The sequence below is a fragment of the Eucyclogobius newberryi genome, unplaced genomic scaffold (genome assembly GCF_026437365.1).
Source record: "Eucyclogobius newberryi isolate DKJ021-1_F unplaced genomic scaffold, fEucNew1.0.hap1 SCAF_13, whole genome shotgun sequence".
Classification (NCBI taxonomy): domain Eukaryota; kingdom Metazoa; phylum Chordata; class Actinopteri; order Gobiiformes; family Gobiidae; genus Eucyclogobius; species Eucyclogobius newberryi.
Window position 1 is genome coordinate 33,238,970 of NW_027315757.1, and position 13,580 is coordinate 33,252,549.

Genomic DNA, 13,580 nt, shown 5'->3' on the forward strand with positions numbered 1-13,580 from the left:
TGAAATGAGGTGCAAAGAGTTTTAAACCTATGAAGTGCACATAAACAACAAAGAACTTACCGTGGAATTTTTGGTCCAAAATCATCTGTGACAATTTCCTTTCAACATCTCCCTAAAAAAACAGAGTTAGTGAAAAATAAAATACTGATCATTATCATTAAGTGAGCCAGAATGATCTCCTGGTACCTTAGAAAGCTTGATGAGGGAAGAGATGTGCGAGATCTAGAAGACAGAGCAACAACAAACATTAAACTGATGCATTTCACGTCTGATGCAGTAAGATTACTGTCAGACAGAAGAGCCTGCAAATAGAAACACTGTATTTGGAAAGAAGGTTATCATGCATCGAAATACAACATTGAATTGCTCTTTAGGGTTGTTGTTAGGTTGTTAAAAGCAATAAAACTGGAAGAGAACAGCCCTGCCTTGTGATTACAAGCCTCTTATTGGTATTTCTGTTTAATAAGCTCGTTTCCCCCAGTTCATACTTACATGGGGCACGTCAATGTTGTATATATTGCACGTGCGCAGGGCATGATAAGCTTCCGCTCAGATAACTAGGAGCACAGCCACAGAGTGTTTTATAAACTAGAATCATCCAGTGCATGACCCTCTGAGCTCCCAAGGATGGACACCTGACCTAAGTGTAATGATGAATGAGCCGACCACATCCTGTTACAAAGCTCAACGCGCTATGATAAACTGTGTTTAACCAGAACAGACATTATTCAACACCATTAATGTAGAGAACACCACCATGAGCCAATAACTGTTGTTTGGAGGCGTGGAGGTTAAAACAGGCTTTGTTGCGACCATAAAAAACAAGCCTCATCCCGCCTTTTTTTTTTTTTTTTAACCAGATTTTGTGTTTGAGCTTTAGATGACAGCTCTTGGGCCAGTAAAAAGCCATGGTAACTTTGACACAAACTCAGTGGAGTTACCCCGAGAGGTCTTGATTCGAGGAATATCCCTAGGTTGCACACGACTAGGGCTGTGCTCAATATATCAATATTGTGATGGACTTAATTTACTTAATCAAAACATAATTTTCGTAAACTTTTAAGTGATATCATGAATCGGGACACGTATCATATCAAGTTGAGTGTATCGGGATTCGTATCGTGGACCCTGTAACGGGATACGTATCGTATCGTGGACCCTGTATCGGGATACGCACTGTATCGTGGACCCTGTATCGGGATTCGTATCGTATCGTGGACCCTGTAACGGGATACGTATCGTATTGTGGACCCTGTATCGGGATTCGTATCGTGGACCCTGTATCGGGATTCGTATCGTGGACCCTGTATCGGGATTCGTATCGTGGACCCTGTATCGGGATACGTATTGCATCGCGGACCCTGTATCGGGATACGTATCGCATCGTGGACCCTGTATCGGGATACGTACCGTATCGTGGACCCTGTATCGGGATACGTATCGTGGACCCTGTATCGGGATATGTATCGCATCGTATCGTGGACCCTGTATCGGGATATGTATCGCATCGCGGACCCTGTATCGGGATACGTATCGCATCGCGGACCCTGTATCGGGATACGTACCGTATCGTGGACCCTGTATCGGGATACGTATCGTGGACCCTGTATCGGGATACGTATCGTGGACCCTGTATCGGGATACGTATCGTGGACCCTGCATCGGGATACGCATCGTATCGTGGACCCTGTATCGGGATACGCATCGTATCGTGGACCCTGTATCGGGATACGTATCGTATCGTGGACCCTGTATCGGGATACGTATCGTGGACCCTGTATCGGGATACGTATCGTGGACCCTGTATCGGGATACGTATCGTGGACCCTGTATCGGGATACGTATCGTGGACCCTGTATCGGGATACGTATCGTATCGTGGACCCTGTATCGGGATACGTATCGTATCGTGGACCCTGTATCGGGATACGTATCGTGGACCCTGTATCGGGATACGTATCGTGGACCCTGTATCGGGATACGTATCGTGGACCCTGTATCGGGATACGTATCGTGGACCCTGTATCGGGATACGTATCGTGGACCCTGTATCGGGATACGTATCGTACCGTGGACCCTGTATCGGGATACGCATCGTATCGTGGACCCTGTATCGGGATACGCATCGTATCGTGGACCCTGTATCGGGATATGTATCGTGGACCCCGTATCGGGATATGTATCGTGGACCCTGTATCGGGATATGTATCGCATCGCGGACCCTGTATCGGGATACGTATCGTGGACCCTGCATCGGGATACGTACCGCATCGTGGACCCTGTATCGGGATACGTATCGTATCGTGGACCCTGTATCGGGATACGTATCGTATCGTGGACCCCGTATCGGGATACGCATCGTATCGTGGACCCTGTATCGGGATATGTATCGTATCGTGGACCCTGTATTGGGATACGTATCGTGGACCCTGTATCGGGATATGTATCGTACCGTGGACCCTGTATCGGGATACGTACCGTATCGTGGACCCTGTATCGGGATACGTATCGTGGACCCTGTATCGGGATACGTATCGTACCGTGGACCCTGTATCGGGATATGTATCGTATCGTGGACCCTGTATTGGGATACGTATCGTGGACCCTGTATCGGGATACGTATCGTACCGTGGACCCTGTATCGGGATACGTATCGTATTGCGGACCCTGTATCGGGATACGTATCGTGGACCCTGTATCGGGATACGTATCGTATCGTGGACACTGTATCGGGATACGCATCGTATCGTGTGGTACAAGGCAATACCCAGCCCTACACACGACTATGTGAAATGTTTTGAGTTTTTCCTGAGTTAAGCACGAGCTTCAGGGATTACAATCACGTTACATACAAAGACTTCCTTCACGGCTTTTACGGCTCCACACAAACATGAGAAGAGATCTTAGAGCTCCTGAGCAGTGGAAAATATCTTGGGTAATTCATACTCTGCAGCAAATGTGCAGCTTTTGGCTTAACTTTTGGCTAAGCTTCGATCAGACCTACGCCTTGTTCTTTCTTGGAACGACCAGAGGCTTAAGCTGGAGCTTGATTGAGTTTAGCGGTACTTGTTGTGTACTTTGATGGAACATCCCACATTGTCATCAGCCTCGTAGTCTTTCTCTCCACACAGTTGTTATACCTGCACTCTGGAGAAAGGCTCGATGACCCTGATGAGGTTCTGTTCCAGCAGGTTGTCGTACAGTTTGGTCAGGTGTGTACTGATGATGGGGTCGTCCCTCAGCTCAGCTTTGTACTCCGTTAATGCCTGCAAAAGAAACAATCGTTTGTCCAAACTCAGAGCACATTATGTTATCAATACACACAGTACCAACCTTTTCGAAGTCTGCCAGGGACCGCTTTTTGCTTGCCAGTGCTATACATTTAAGGGAGTCGGTCTACGGCAAGAAGAGCAAAACCAACACTGCAACACCAATCGACTTAAATCAGCTTTTAAACTTTTTAACTAATTTTGATTGATTCATGCACGTAATCTTGTATTGTCCTGCGTTTGAGACCTCATTCACAACATTTAGAATCGTGGTCATACAAGTGAGGTTGATGATAACCATCATCAATGCCATCATGAAGAGGTGAAGATTCTCATTTTTGCCGCTTTGAACAAAAAGTTCTGCTGTTTGAGATCAGCATTGTGGATTAGGAATGCATGTTTTCCATTTATTTGTTTAACCATTAGCTGGAGCCCTTTGCGGTCAATAGTCTGTTAACATTACGCAGTGTTTTTTATTTTTTATGAGCCATAAGACACCACAGCGAAGTCTTTGAACTGTGCACAACACAAGTTAACACAAGCGTCTTGTTGAGCCTTGATTATGAATAGAGCACTCGAAATAAAGAGTCACATTGTAAAGATGCTAATGTTAGCTGCTTACCTTAGCTTGAAAAGATAAACGACTGATAGTTTTCAATCTGAGGCACCAATGTGAGATTCAAGTTCAAGAAAGTGTTAGTTCATAAATGCTCAGTGTTTGCACAGCCTTTATGAGATAAACATTATAAGTGGAGTTTCAACAATCTTATTTGTTCACTCTGATGCGTTCCAGGCACAAACAAGTGCCTCTCCTTCTCTGGTGAAGCAGTTGTATATAACACATTTAGATAGAAAAAAAGAAACTATATCTTCACTTGGTTAACCATTAGTGAGGGTTAAGCAGTTAACCATGAACACACTTCATGATAATGTGTGTGTTGTAGTTTACTAAAATACCAAAGAAAAGCACCATATGTTTTCTTTAAATTTAATGCTCACAGATGCTGTACAATGCAACATGAAAACTGGTGACCAACAATTCATTTTAGTTTTGGATTTGTCCTGATCCTAAAACTAGGGGCGTTCAGGTTTAACCAATTAACCGTGACTAACGAGTTTCATTTTGCTTTGTTTTCTACTTGTAATTACACAACTACGCAACCAGATGGCGCCTGCGTGCTCTCATACAATTGTGACATCTCACTCCAAGTAAAAAAAAACATCTGGATAGATCTCAAAGACTGAGCAAACCTCAGTCACTGCAATTTTTATGGACCAATATTAATCACACACGGTTTATCTAATATGGATTTCACGTTAGTGAAGAAAACGGATGGAAAACTATCAACCTGCATCAGCAAAGCTAAGCAGCTAACATGAGTGACTTTAAAACATGACTCTGGAGTAAAGAGCGCTTTATCCATAATCACAGAGCACCAAAACGTTTGTACGAGCCTCATTAGGCGTGTTGTGCTGTCACGCTGCTCTGTGTTCACTCTCGTAACATGGTCCAATTATGACTCATACAGTAAATACAACAAACTAAAAGCACTGCGTTGACATAACCAATTAACCGATTATTGACCTCGAAGGGCTCCAACTACCGGTTAAAATACCTAAAACTCACCAATCCAAAGTGCTACGGCACGTTAATGAAAAGCATTTGAAAGAATCAAAGTCAAAAGTGATACCTGTCGTCCAGCATAACGCAGAGCCAGCTTTCCACTGATGAGTGTCTGTACTTCCTCAGGCCTGCAACACAAGCAGAACAGTGAAGAGCAGGGCTTAAACGCACAAGGAGCCAAGAAATACACAAGGAGCCAAGAAATACACAAGGAGCCAACAAATACACAAGGAGCCAACAAATACACAACGTAAACATAGGCTTTGTTTACATGCATACTAAAAACATGATCATTGATGATCATGATTTTGGAAGTCATCAATAGAAATGTCATGTAAACATGATGCGGGTAATTCAGAGGGGAAGCATCATGGACTGACCCTTCACAGAAGGCCCAACTATTTCAGCAAATTGTTTGTATTATTCATTTTTTTGCTTGAACAGCATTAAAATTTTGGCTTTTGACAAAAATCACTAAAAGAGGGCTCTATACTTCTTTCACTAGTGGCACTGACTCGCACACATTATTTACACAGACAAGTGTGGAACACATGGGTCAGTAAAAGTGTCACTGGCAGTGCAATTATGCAAGTCCCATTTCAATGTGTCTCAATATTCATCACTGGCCCACACGAGTCACAGAGGAGCCCCCGCCGTCACAGCGCCGCCCCGTCACAGCGCCGCCCCGTCACAGAGCCGCCCCGTCACAGAGCCGCCCCGTCACAGAGCCGCCCCGTCACAGAGCCGCCCCGTCACAGAGCCGCCCCGTCACAGAGCCGCCCCGTCACAGCGACGCCCCGTCACAGCGACGCCCCGTCACAGCGACGCCCCGTCACAGCGACGCCCCGTCACAGCGACGCCCCGTCACAGCGACGCCCCGTCACAGCGACGCCCCGTCACAGCGACGCCCCGTCACAGCCGCCCCGTCACAGCCGCCCCGTCACAGCCGCCCCGTCACAGAGCGAGCCGCCCCGTCACAGAGAGAGCCGCCCCGTCACAGAGCGAGCCGCCCCGTCACAGAGAGAGCCGCCCCGTCACAGAGCGAGCCGCCCCGTCACAGAGCGAGCCGCCCCGTCACAGAGAGAGCCGCCCCGTCACAGAGAGAGACGCCCCGTCACAGAGAGAGACGCCCCGTCACAGAGAGAGACGCCCCGTCACAGAGAGAGACGCCCCGTCACAGAGAGAGCCGCCCCGTCACAGAGAGAGCCGCCCCGTCACAGAGAGAGCCGCCCCGTCACAGAGCCGCCCCGTCACAGAGCCGCCCCGTCACAGAGCCGCCCCGTCACAGAGCCGCCCCGTCACAGAGCCGCCCCGTCACAGAGCCGCCCCGTCACAGAGCCGCCCCGTCACAGAGCCGCCCCGTCACAGAGAGAGCCGCCCCGTCACAGAGAGAGCCGCCCCGTCACAGAGAGAGCCGCCCCGTCACAGAGAGAGCCGCCCCGTCACAGAGCCGCCCCGTCACAGAGCCGCCCCGTCACAGAGCCGCCCCGTCACAGAGCCGCCCCGTCACAGAGCCGCCCCGTCACAGAGAGAGCCGCCCCGTCACAGAGAGAGCCGCCCCGTCACAGAGAGAGCCGCCCCGTCACAGAGAGAGCCGCCCCGTCACAGAGAGAGCCGCCCCGTCACAGAGAGAGCCGCCCCGTCACAGAGAGAGCCGCCCCGTCACAGAGAGAGCCGCCCCGTCACAGAGAGAGCCGCCCCGTCACAGAGAGAGCCGCCCCGTCACAGAGCCGCCCCGTCACAGAGCCGCCCCGTCACAGAGCCGCCCCGTCACAGAGCCGCCCCGTCACAGAGTCGCCCCGTCACAGAGTCGCCCCGTCACAGAGTCGCCCCGTCACAGAGCCGCCCCGTCACAGAGCCGCCCCGTCACAGAGAGAGCCGCCCCGTCACAGAGAGAGCCGCCCCGTCACAGAGAGAGCCGCCCCGTCACAGAGAGAGCCGCCCCGTCACAGAGAGAGCCGCCCCGTCACAGAGAGAGCCGCCCCGTCACAGAGCCGCCCCGTCACAGAGCCGCCCCGTCACAGAGCCGCCCCGTCACAGAGCCGCCCCGTCACAGAGCCGCCCCGTCACAGAGCCGCCCCGTCACAGAGTCGCCCCGTCACAGAGTCGCCCCGTCACAGAGTCGCCCCGTCACAGAGTCGCCCCGTCACAGAGTCGCCCCGTCACAGAGTCGCCCCGTCACAGAGAGAGCCGCCCCGTCACAGACAGAGCCGCCCCGTCACAGAGCCGCCCCGTCACAGAGCCGCCCCGTCACAGAGCCGCCCCGTCACAGAGCCGCCCCGTCACAGAGCCGCCCCGTCACAGAGCCGCCCCATCCTCTCCATCTGCTCCTCGCACCACCTCAGAGCCTTCCCACCTCTCTCCTTCTCCGCTCTCTCCACAATGTCAGTCTTTTGGTGCAAGTTGTTCTGAAACATTGACAGGAGATGTTCGCTTGTGCTGACTCGTTGTGTGCACTTGTCTGGCTGTATTGATGGAGAGGTGGACTCTAGTGAATTGTTTCTCTAAACTGTCATGCAAATTTGTTTTTGTGCATTTAAACATAAAATTGTCAGGGCGATGTCACTGTAGACAAAAGTGCATGTGGATGTGGAAACAGGTTGGAACATGTGTGTGCCGATGTCCTCAGGGCAGAGAGGCCCTTACAGTCACATTGGGCTCTTTAGTGATAGATGTACTAGTGAATACAAGTGTCTTAAGGCCTGGGTCCCATGGTCACAGTTCTCCACTCTAATCCCATTTCTTTGTGATCAACACATGCGTAGGTGTGAACAACCAGGAAAATACAGCAAAAAAGGCAACTAATGTAGATTGACATTAAAGATTCCAAAAATAGTTATGCTAAAAACATGAAATAACTGACAAATATCACCAGGTATTAAGGATGAAGTGGATGTAAACGCATGCAAATACTGATCTATAATGATTAGGTTATTCTGGCCAAGTAAATGTATTCATTTGTGTGATGTGATTACTGCGCTTGTACTTACGCGCTGAGCACAATTTTGCAGAGCAGCATGTACTTGAGGGCTGTAACGGCTCGGGGGTTGTCAATGGAGTCGTAGCCCTCAAAGGCCTCGTAGAAGTAAGAGTATGCCGTTTTCCAGTCCTTCTCCTCAGCTGCGTGGATTATACCTGAACACAATGACAAGCAATAAGACTAATGGGCTTAGAAACATAAGATAAGATATGCTTTATTGTTTGCAAGTTTAGGTCCTATGCTATGGTCAAACCGCCTCTTGTTGATGATGAATATGCCGTGGCTCCGTACCTGACTGCATATCTAGGGCTGCTTGTAATTTGGGAGGGCAGTAGATGGCGTTGGCTGTTGTCCGGGCCGAGGTGAGTGCAGCGCGGGCTTTGGGCAGGTTACTAAGCGCGTGGTAAATCTTACTCTCCAAGAGCTGTACCTCCACCAGCAGAGCTTTGTCATCCATCTTCTTCAACTCTTGCAGTAACTGGGAGCCTGCAAAACACACCAGGACAGAAGTGTTGGGTCAGATTGGGTTTTCAACCAGGAAAAACCAAAAAAACCAAAGCCACTTACCCAATAGTAAAGCCTCCTGGTGACACTTAGTGTCAAAATACAGTGAAAGGAGCCGGGCCTGAGAAAACAAGAGAGACGGTAAAAACAGTTACAAAACTGGTAAATAAACTTTGTGTTTGTTTCCATTCATTGTGTGCAAACTACACAACATATTACACACATTACTTTAGGATTAAATGACAAAGACTAGCAAGAAGTCTGAAGTCATTTTTAAAAAATATTATATTTGAGCATATAAGTGACAAGAGAGGAAAAAAAAACATTAGTCACCGAACCTTGTAGGCATTTCAGGCACTGACAGGAACACTCTGGTGTGTGTAACTCCCCACAAGCACCGGTGTGTGTTACTCCCCACACACACCGGTGTGTGTGTGTGTGTGTAACTCCCCACAGTGTGTGTAACTCCCCACACACACCGGTGTGTGTGTGTGTGTGTGTGTGTGTGTGTAACTCCCCCCCCCACACACACACCGGTGTGTGTGTGTGTGTGTGTGTGTGTGTAACTCCCCACACACACACCGGTGTGTGTGTGTGTGTGTGTAACTCCCCCCCCCACACACACACCGGTGTGTGTGTGTGTGTGTAACTCCCCCCCCACACACACACACCGGTGTGTGTGTGTGTGTGTAACTCCCCCCCCACACACACCGGTGTGTGTGTGTAACTCCCCCCCCACACACACACCGGTGTGTGTGTGTGTAACTCCCCCCCCACACACACACCGGTGTGTGTGTGTGTAACTCCCATACACACACCGGTGTGTGTGTGTGTGTAACTCCCACACACACACACACACACACACCGGTGTGTGTGTGTGTGTGTGTAACTCCCCAACTCCCCACACCGGTGTGTGTGTAACTCCCACACCAGTGTGTGTAACTCCCCGGTGTGTGTAACTCCCGTCACCTCACCTCCAGAGCTTGTCGGAGGAAGGTTCTCTTCTCAGCCTTGGCCCACTCGATGCACTCCAGGCACAGGTCCACTTCCTGGCCCGTGGCAGCCTCCATGTCCAGGAACATGTCGAGAAGGGAACGCACCAGCCGCGCAGCCTTGGCCTTTGAGATGGAGTTGAGGAACGGCCGCACATATTTAAGGAGACCACCAAGCTCTGGCGAAGGAGACATAATCTAGACTCATTATGGGTGAACCAGATTTGAACATCTGAGCTTATAAATACAAATTCTGCACTCTACTATTCTGCTTGTTTTTCTCATAATAAGCAAAAATGCTTATTATGTTCTTTTCTTCTGCATCTACCTCTGTATCTACCTCTGTATCTACCTCTGTATCTACCTCTGTATCTACCTCTGTATCTACCTCTGTATCTACCTCTGTATCTACCTCTGTATCTACCTCTGTATCTACCTCTGTATCTACCTCTGTATCTACCTCTGTATCTACCTCTGTATCTACCTCTGTATCTACCTCTGTATCTACCTGCGTTGCACCAATGAAATTTCCCAATGTAGGACAATAAAGGATTATCTTATCTTATAAGTTAATTAACAAACATCTACTCTTGTGGCTTTACTTATTTACAGAGTGATTACTATAAGCCTCCAAAGAAACTTTTGCAAATGCTTTTGGCATTTCCGCAGGTAGTTTCCAAATGTAGATGGAGGACATACTTCTCACTAGTTTGTAAGACTCAGTTTACTGTGTTGTTGTGACGTCCTGGTCAGTTGTGGTCAGTTTACCTGCTGCCTGTCCAGTCTTGGCCAGCAGCCCTCCGAGCTCCAGGATGCTCTGCTCTTTAATCCTCAATGCCTCCTCATCAGTGTCCTGGACGTCCCGCTTCACTGAACACACATTTATAAAAGTTTAGCTACGTTAAAGCAAAACTGGAAACAAATCTCCAACTGAGTCAGAAGAAACAAGACATATATAATATATACCCACTACAACTTTTTTTTTTACCCATCAGAAGCTTAATATATGTTTTTATGATGAAACAAGATGAATTATGGATATTAAACTTCAATAGCTTTTTTAATATTGGATGAAGGGTCACCAAAATGATGATTTATCAATAATGACTATATCCATAACCTACAACCTTTATTTTACCCATCAGAAGCTTAATTCATGTTTTTATGTTGAAATATTAAATATGATAATTTTCAATAACATTATTATTGGCTGTATGGTCACCAAACTCACAGCAATTATAAAAAATTACAATATCTATGTACTACAACATTTATTGCACCCATCGAAAGCTTAATTCATGTTTTTATGGTCACCAAATTCATAGCACTTATCAATAAATACATTTGCAAAGTCCGCGAGAAGCGCAGAGCGGGGGCTTGTGCATGTTCAGTACTGCAGCATGTCTCCGGGACTGACCCAGTGGACTGACGCCACGGCCTGATAACAGCATCAGTCATAGTGGACACCAGGACCTCCAGAGAAGAGTGGGGAGTGCGAGGGCAGGACCCTAGCAGTACGCGCACAAACGCCCACAAATACATCTTCAGGAAGTCATGGAAGATTTTGAGCAATGCAGAGCGCGAGTCCGGGAACACGGCGGGAGAGTAGGCCACCGCGGGGAGGCAGTGCTTACTCTTGGGGTCACGATTGGGAGCCACACGACGATGAAAATTGCCCAGATACAGGTCTTTGCACTCGTCTCGGCTCCAGCTGCCCATTCGGAGCAGTGTAGTTTGCGGCGCCCAAAATACGCATTTCAAAAACAAGGTTATAGTCGCTTGGCGTTTAGGAGCTATTGACCTCGGAAGTCCGAATCTGTGAATATGACGCTAACTTTAAGATAAGATAAGATAATCCTTTATTGTCCCACATGGGGAAATTTCATATTTACCGAACTGGATCACTGTTCGCATATCTCCTGGACTATGTAAATGTATTTATTGATAAGTTTTGTGAATTTGGTGACTCTACATCCAATAACAATACATTTATTGAAGATGAATTTTAATATTTCATCATAAAAACGTGAATTAAGCTTCTGATGGGTAAAATAAAGGTTGTAGTAGATATATATTGCCATTATTGATACATGCTGTGAATTTGGTGATCCTTCATCCAATATTTAAAAAGATACTGAAGTTTAATATCCATAATTCATCATATTTCATCATGAAAACATTGACTAAGCTTCTGATGGGTAAAATAAAGATTTTAGTAGGTACATATTGCCATTATTGTGCTGTGAATATGGTGACCCTACATCAAATAATAAAACATTTATTGAAGATTAATTTTAATATTTCATCATAAATAATATGATGCTTCAGATGGGTAAAATAAAGGTTGTAGTAGATAGAAAGAATTTACCAATAATGACTGAATTTGGTCACATCAAATATTTAAAAAGCTATTGATGATTAATTTCATAATTTATCATATTTCATCAATAAAACACTAATAAAGCTTCATATGGAAAATAAAGGTTGCTGTGGTGTCCATCATGTTGTATTTATTGTGTTATTAAAATTGTATCGCTCCATTTTATGTTGCGTTCCAGCTATAAAACGTTTCCATTATTGGCATTGCTTTTTGTTGACGGTCCCTAAGCGCTCGTCAGTTCGCGTCATATGCAGCGCTACATGGATCAGATCAGACATGGATCTTTTATATTAGAATCTATTGTATTAGATTATATTATATTAGATTCTATTATATTAGAGCGCCAATGACTTTTGGGGAGAATGCTATGCTATGCAAGCTTAGTGCGCCACAATCTGCTTCTAAAGTTAGCGTCATATTCACAGATTCGGACTTAAACGCAAAAGTCTTTATAGATCTTAGACATGCCAAACTATTCACACTGACACAGCCATGTGACTAAAATCTCGTCTTAAAGAAATCAGATGCGTGTAAAGATCAAAGTCTAAAGAATAAATTCCTTCATGTTGCTGTGACACTGGACAGCATCTCTACAGATACAGAGTGACAGGAATGCAGAGAAGAGCCTTTGCACTCGGAGTAATTCGCTGCGCCCAAAATACGCATCTGATTAAAAAAATAAAACGAGGTTGTAATTGCTTGGCTGTGTAAATGTGAATAGTTTGGCATGATTTGTAAAGACTTTTGCGTTTAGGAGCTATTGACCTCGGAAGTCAGAATCTGTGAATATGACGCTAACTTTACCGAACTCATCACGTGAGTGATCATGGCACAAAGTAAGCAAAAGCTAAATAAGCACTTATCAGAGACCATTCGTCTTATTCAATTATCAAACAATGTCCTTGCAACACGACTGTCACAGCTTTCCTGCAAGCAAGACACTCTGCACTGAGCTGTCAGATGAATGAAGATGGTGGCTAGCCCCGAAGCTAGCCTGGAGCTAGCCCTAATGCTAGCTTGAAGCTAGCCGGTGTAGAAAACTGCTGCTGACTCACTGCAGAAACATTGAGCTTCCACACGCCACTTAGCTTAGCTGCTAACAAAGGCCGTGTGCATGGCTGTCTTCAGAGGCCTTTGTCCCGCTGCCATGTCCACTGCACATACCTATGGAGTGGAGGATGTCAATAGAGGCATTCCGGTCAGTTCCAATAAGAGACTGTGCTCTCTGAAACTCAGCCACAGCCGCGGCTGCCATCTTCCCTGTGCGTCCCGCCGCTCCGCTCCACAGTCCGCCTGTCGCCCGCTCTCCTCCGCCCCGCACTCACTCACATGGCGCTGGTCAGTGCTGTCCTCTACAGGCTGCGTGGAGCTACTTCTGCCTCTCGTGTTCAGTCCATTCACTGGCACCGACTCACACCGTGTGTCTGCAGAATTTCAATGAACAGAGTCATCTGAGGTGACTCACTGTGGCTGTGCTGCAGTTATTTGGAGCTTGGCATTGTCACTCAAAAGTATATCCATAAAAATGCAAGTTTATTTCCAATACATCTCAAAGTAAAAAGGTAATTTTTCTAAGTTTTTGCTATTATGTTTATGTTTGTAGCATAGATTATAGACTATTATGATTATGGGTTGCACAAACAGGCTCATTTAAACAAGAAGCCAATATGAGTGTGTGGACAGGAGGGAGGTGGACCACCTGGTGTCCTGGTGCAGTCGTAACAGCCTGGAATACAACGCCCAGAAGACAGTGGAGATGATCGTGGACTTCAGGAAAGCCACAGCTCCCCCTCACCATTACAGACTCCCCCATCACCACCGTGAACTCCTTC

The 13,580-nt window shown here is 47.1% G+C and overlaps 1 protein-coding gene across 1 annotated transcript in view; it reads right to left on the reverse strand.

Moving 5' to 3' along the window:
* Positions 1–13,097, reverse strand: part of LOC140358664 (26S proteasome non-ATPase regulatory subunit 11A-like) — a 14,648-nt gene extending 1,551 nt beyond the window's left edge. The window contains exons 1-11 of the mRNA XM_072443659.1: positions 12,913–13,097; positions 10,137–10,238; positions 9,351–9,547; positions 8,440–8,497; positions 8,164–8,358; positions 7,883–8,027; positions 4,960–5,020; positions 3,333–3,395; positions 3,140–3,265; positions 187–222; positions 61–112 (exon numbers count right to left, since the gene is read on the reverse strand). Of these exons, the coding sequence (XP_072299760.1) occupies positions 61–112; positions 187–222; positions 3,140–3,265; positions 3,333–3,395; positions 4,960–5,020; positions 7,883–8,027; positions 8,164–8,358; positions 8,440–8,497; positions 9,351–9,547; positions 10,137–10,238; positions 12,913–13,003 (1,126 nt within the window). The 5' untranslated portion in view covers positions 13,004–13,097. The remainder of the gene's footprint in view (positions 1–60; positions 113–186; positions 223–3,139; positions 3,266–3,332; positions 3,396–4,959; positions 5,021–7,882; positions 8,028–8,163; positions 8,359–8,439; positions 8,498–9,350; positions 9,548–10,136; positions 10,239–12,912) is intronic.
* Positions 13,098–13,580: the final 483 nt, after the last annotated feature.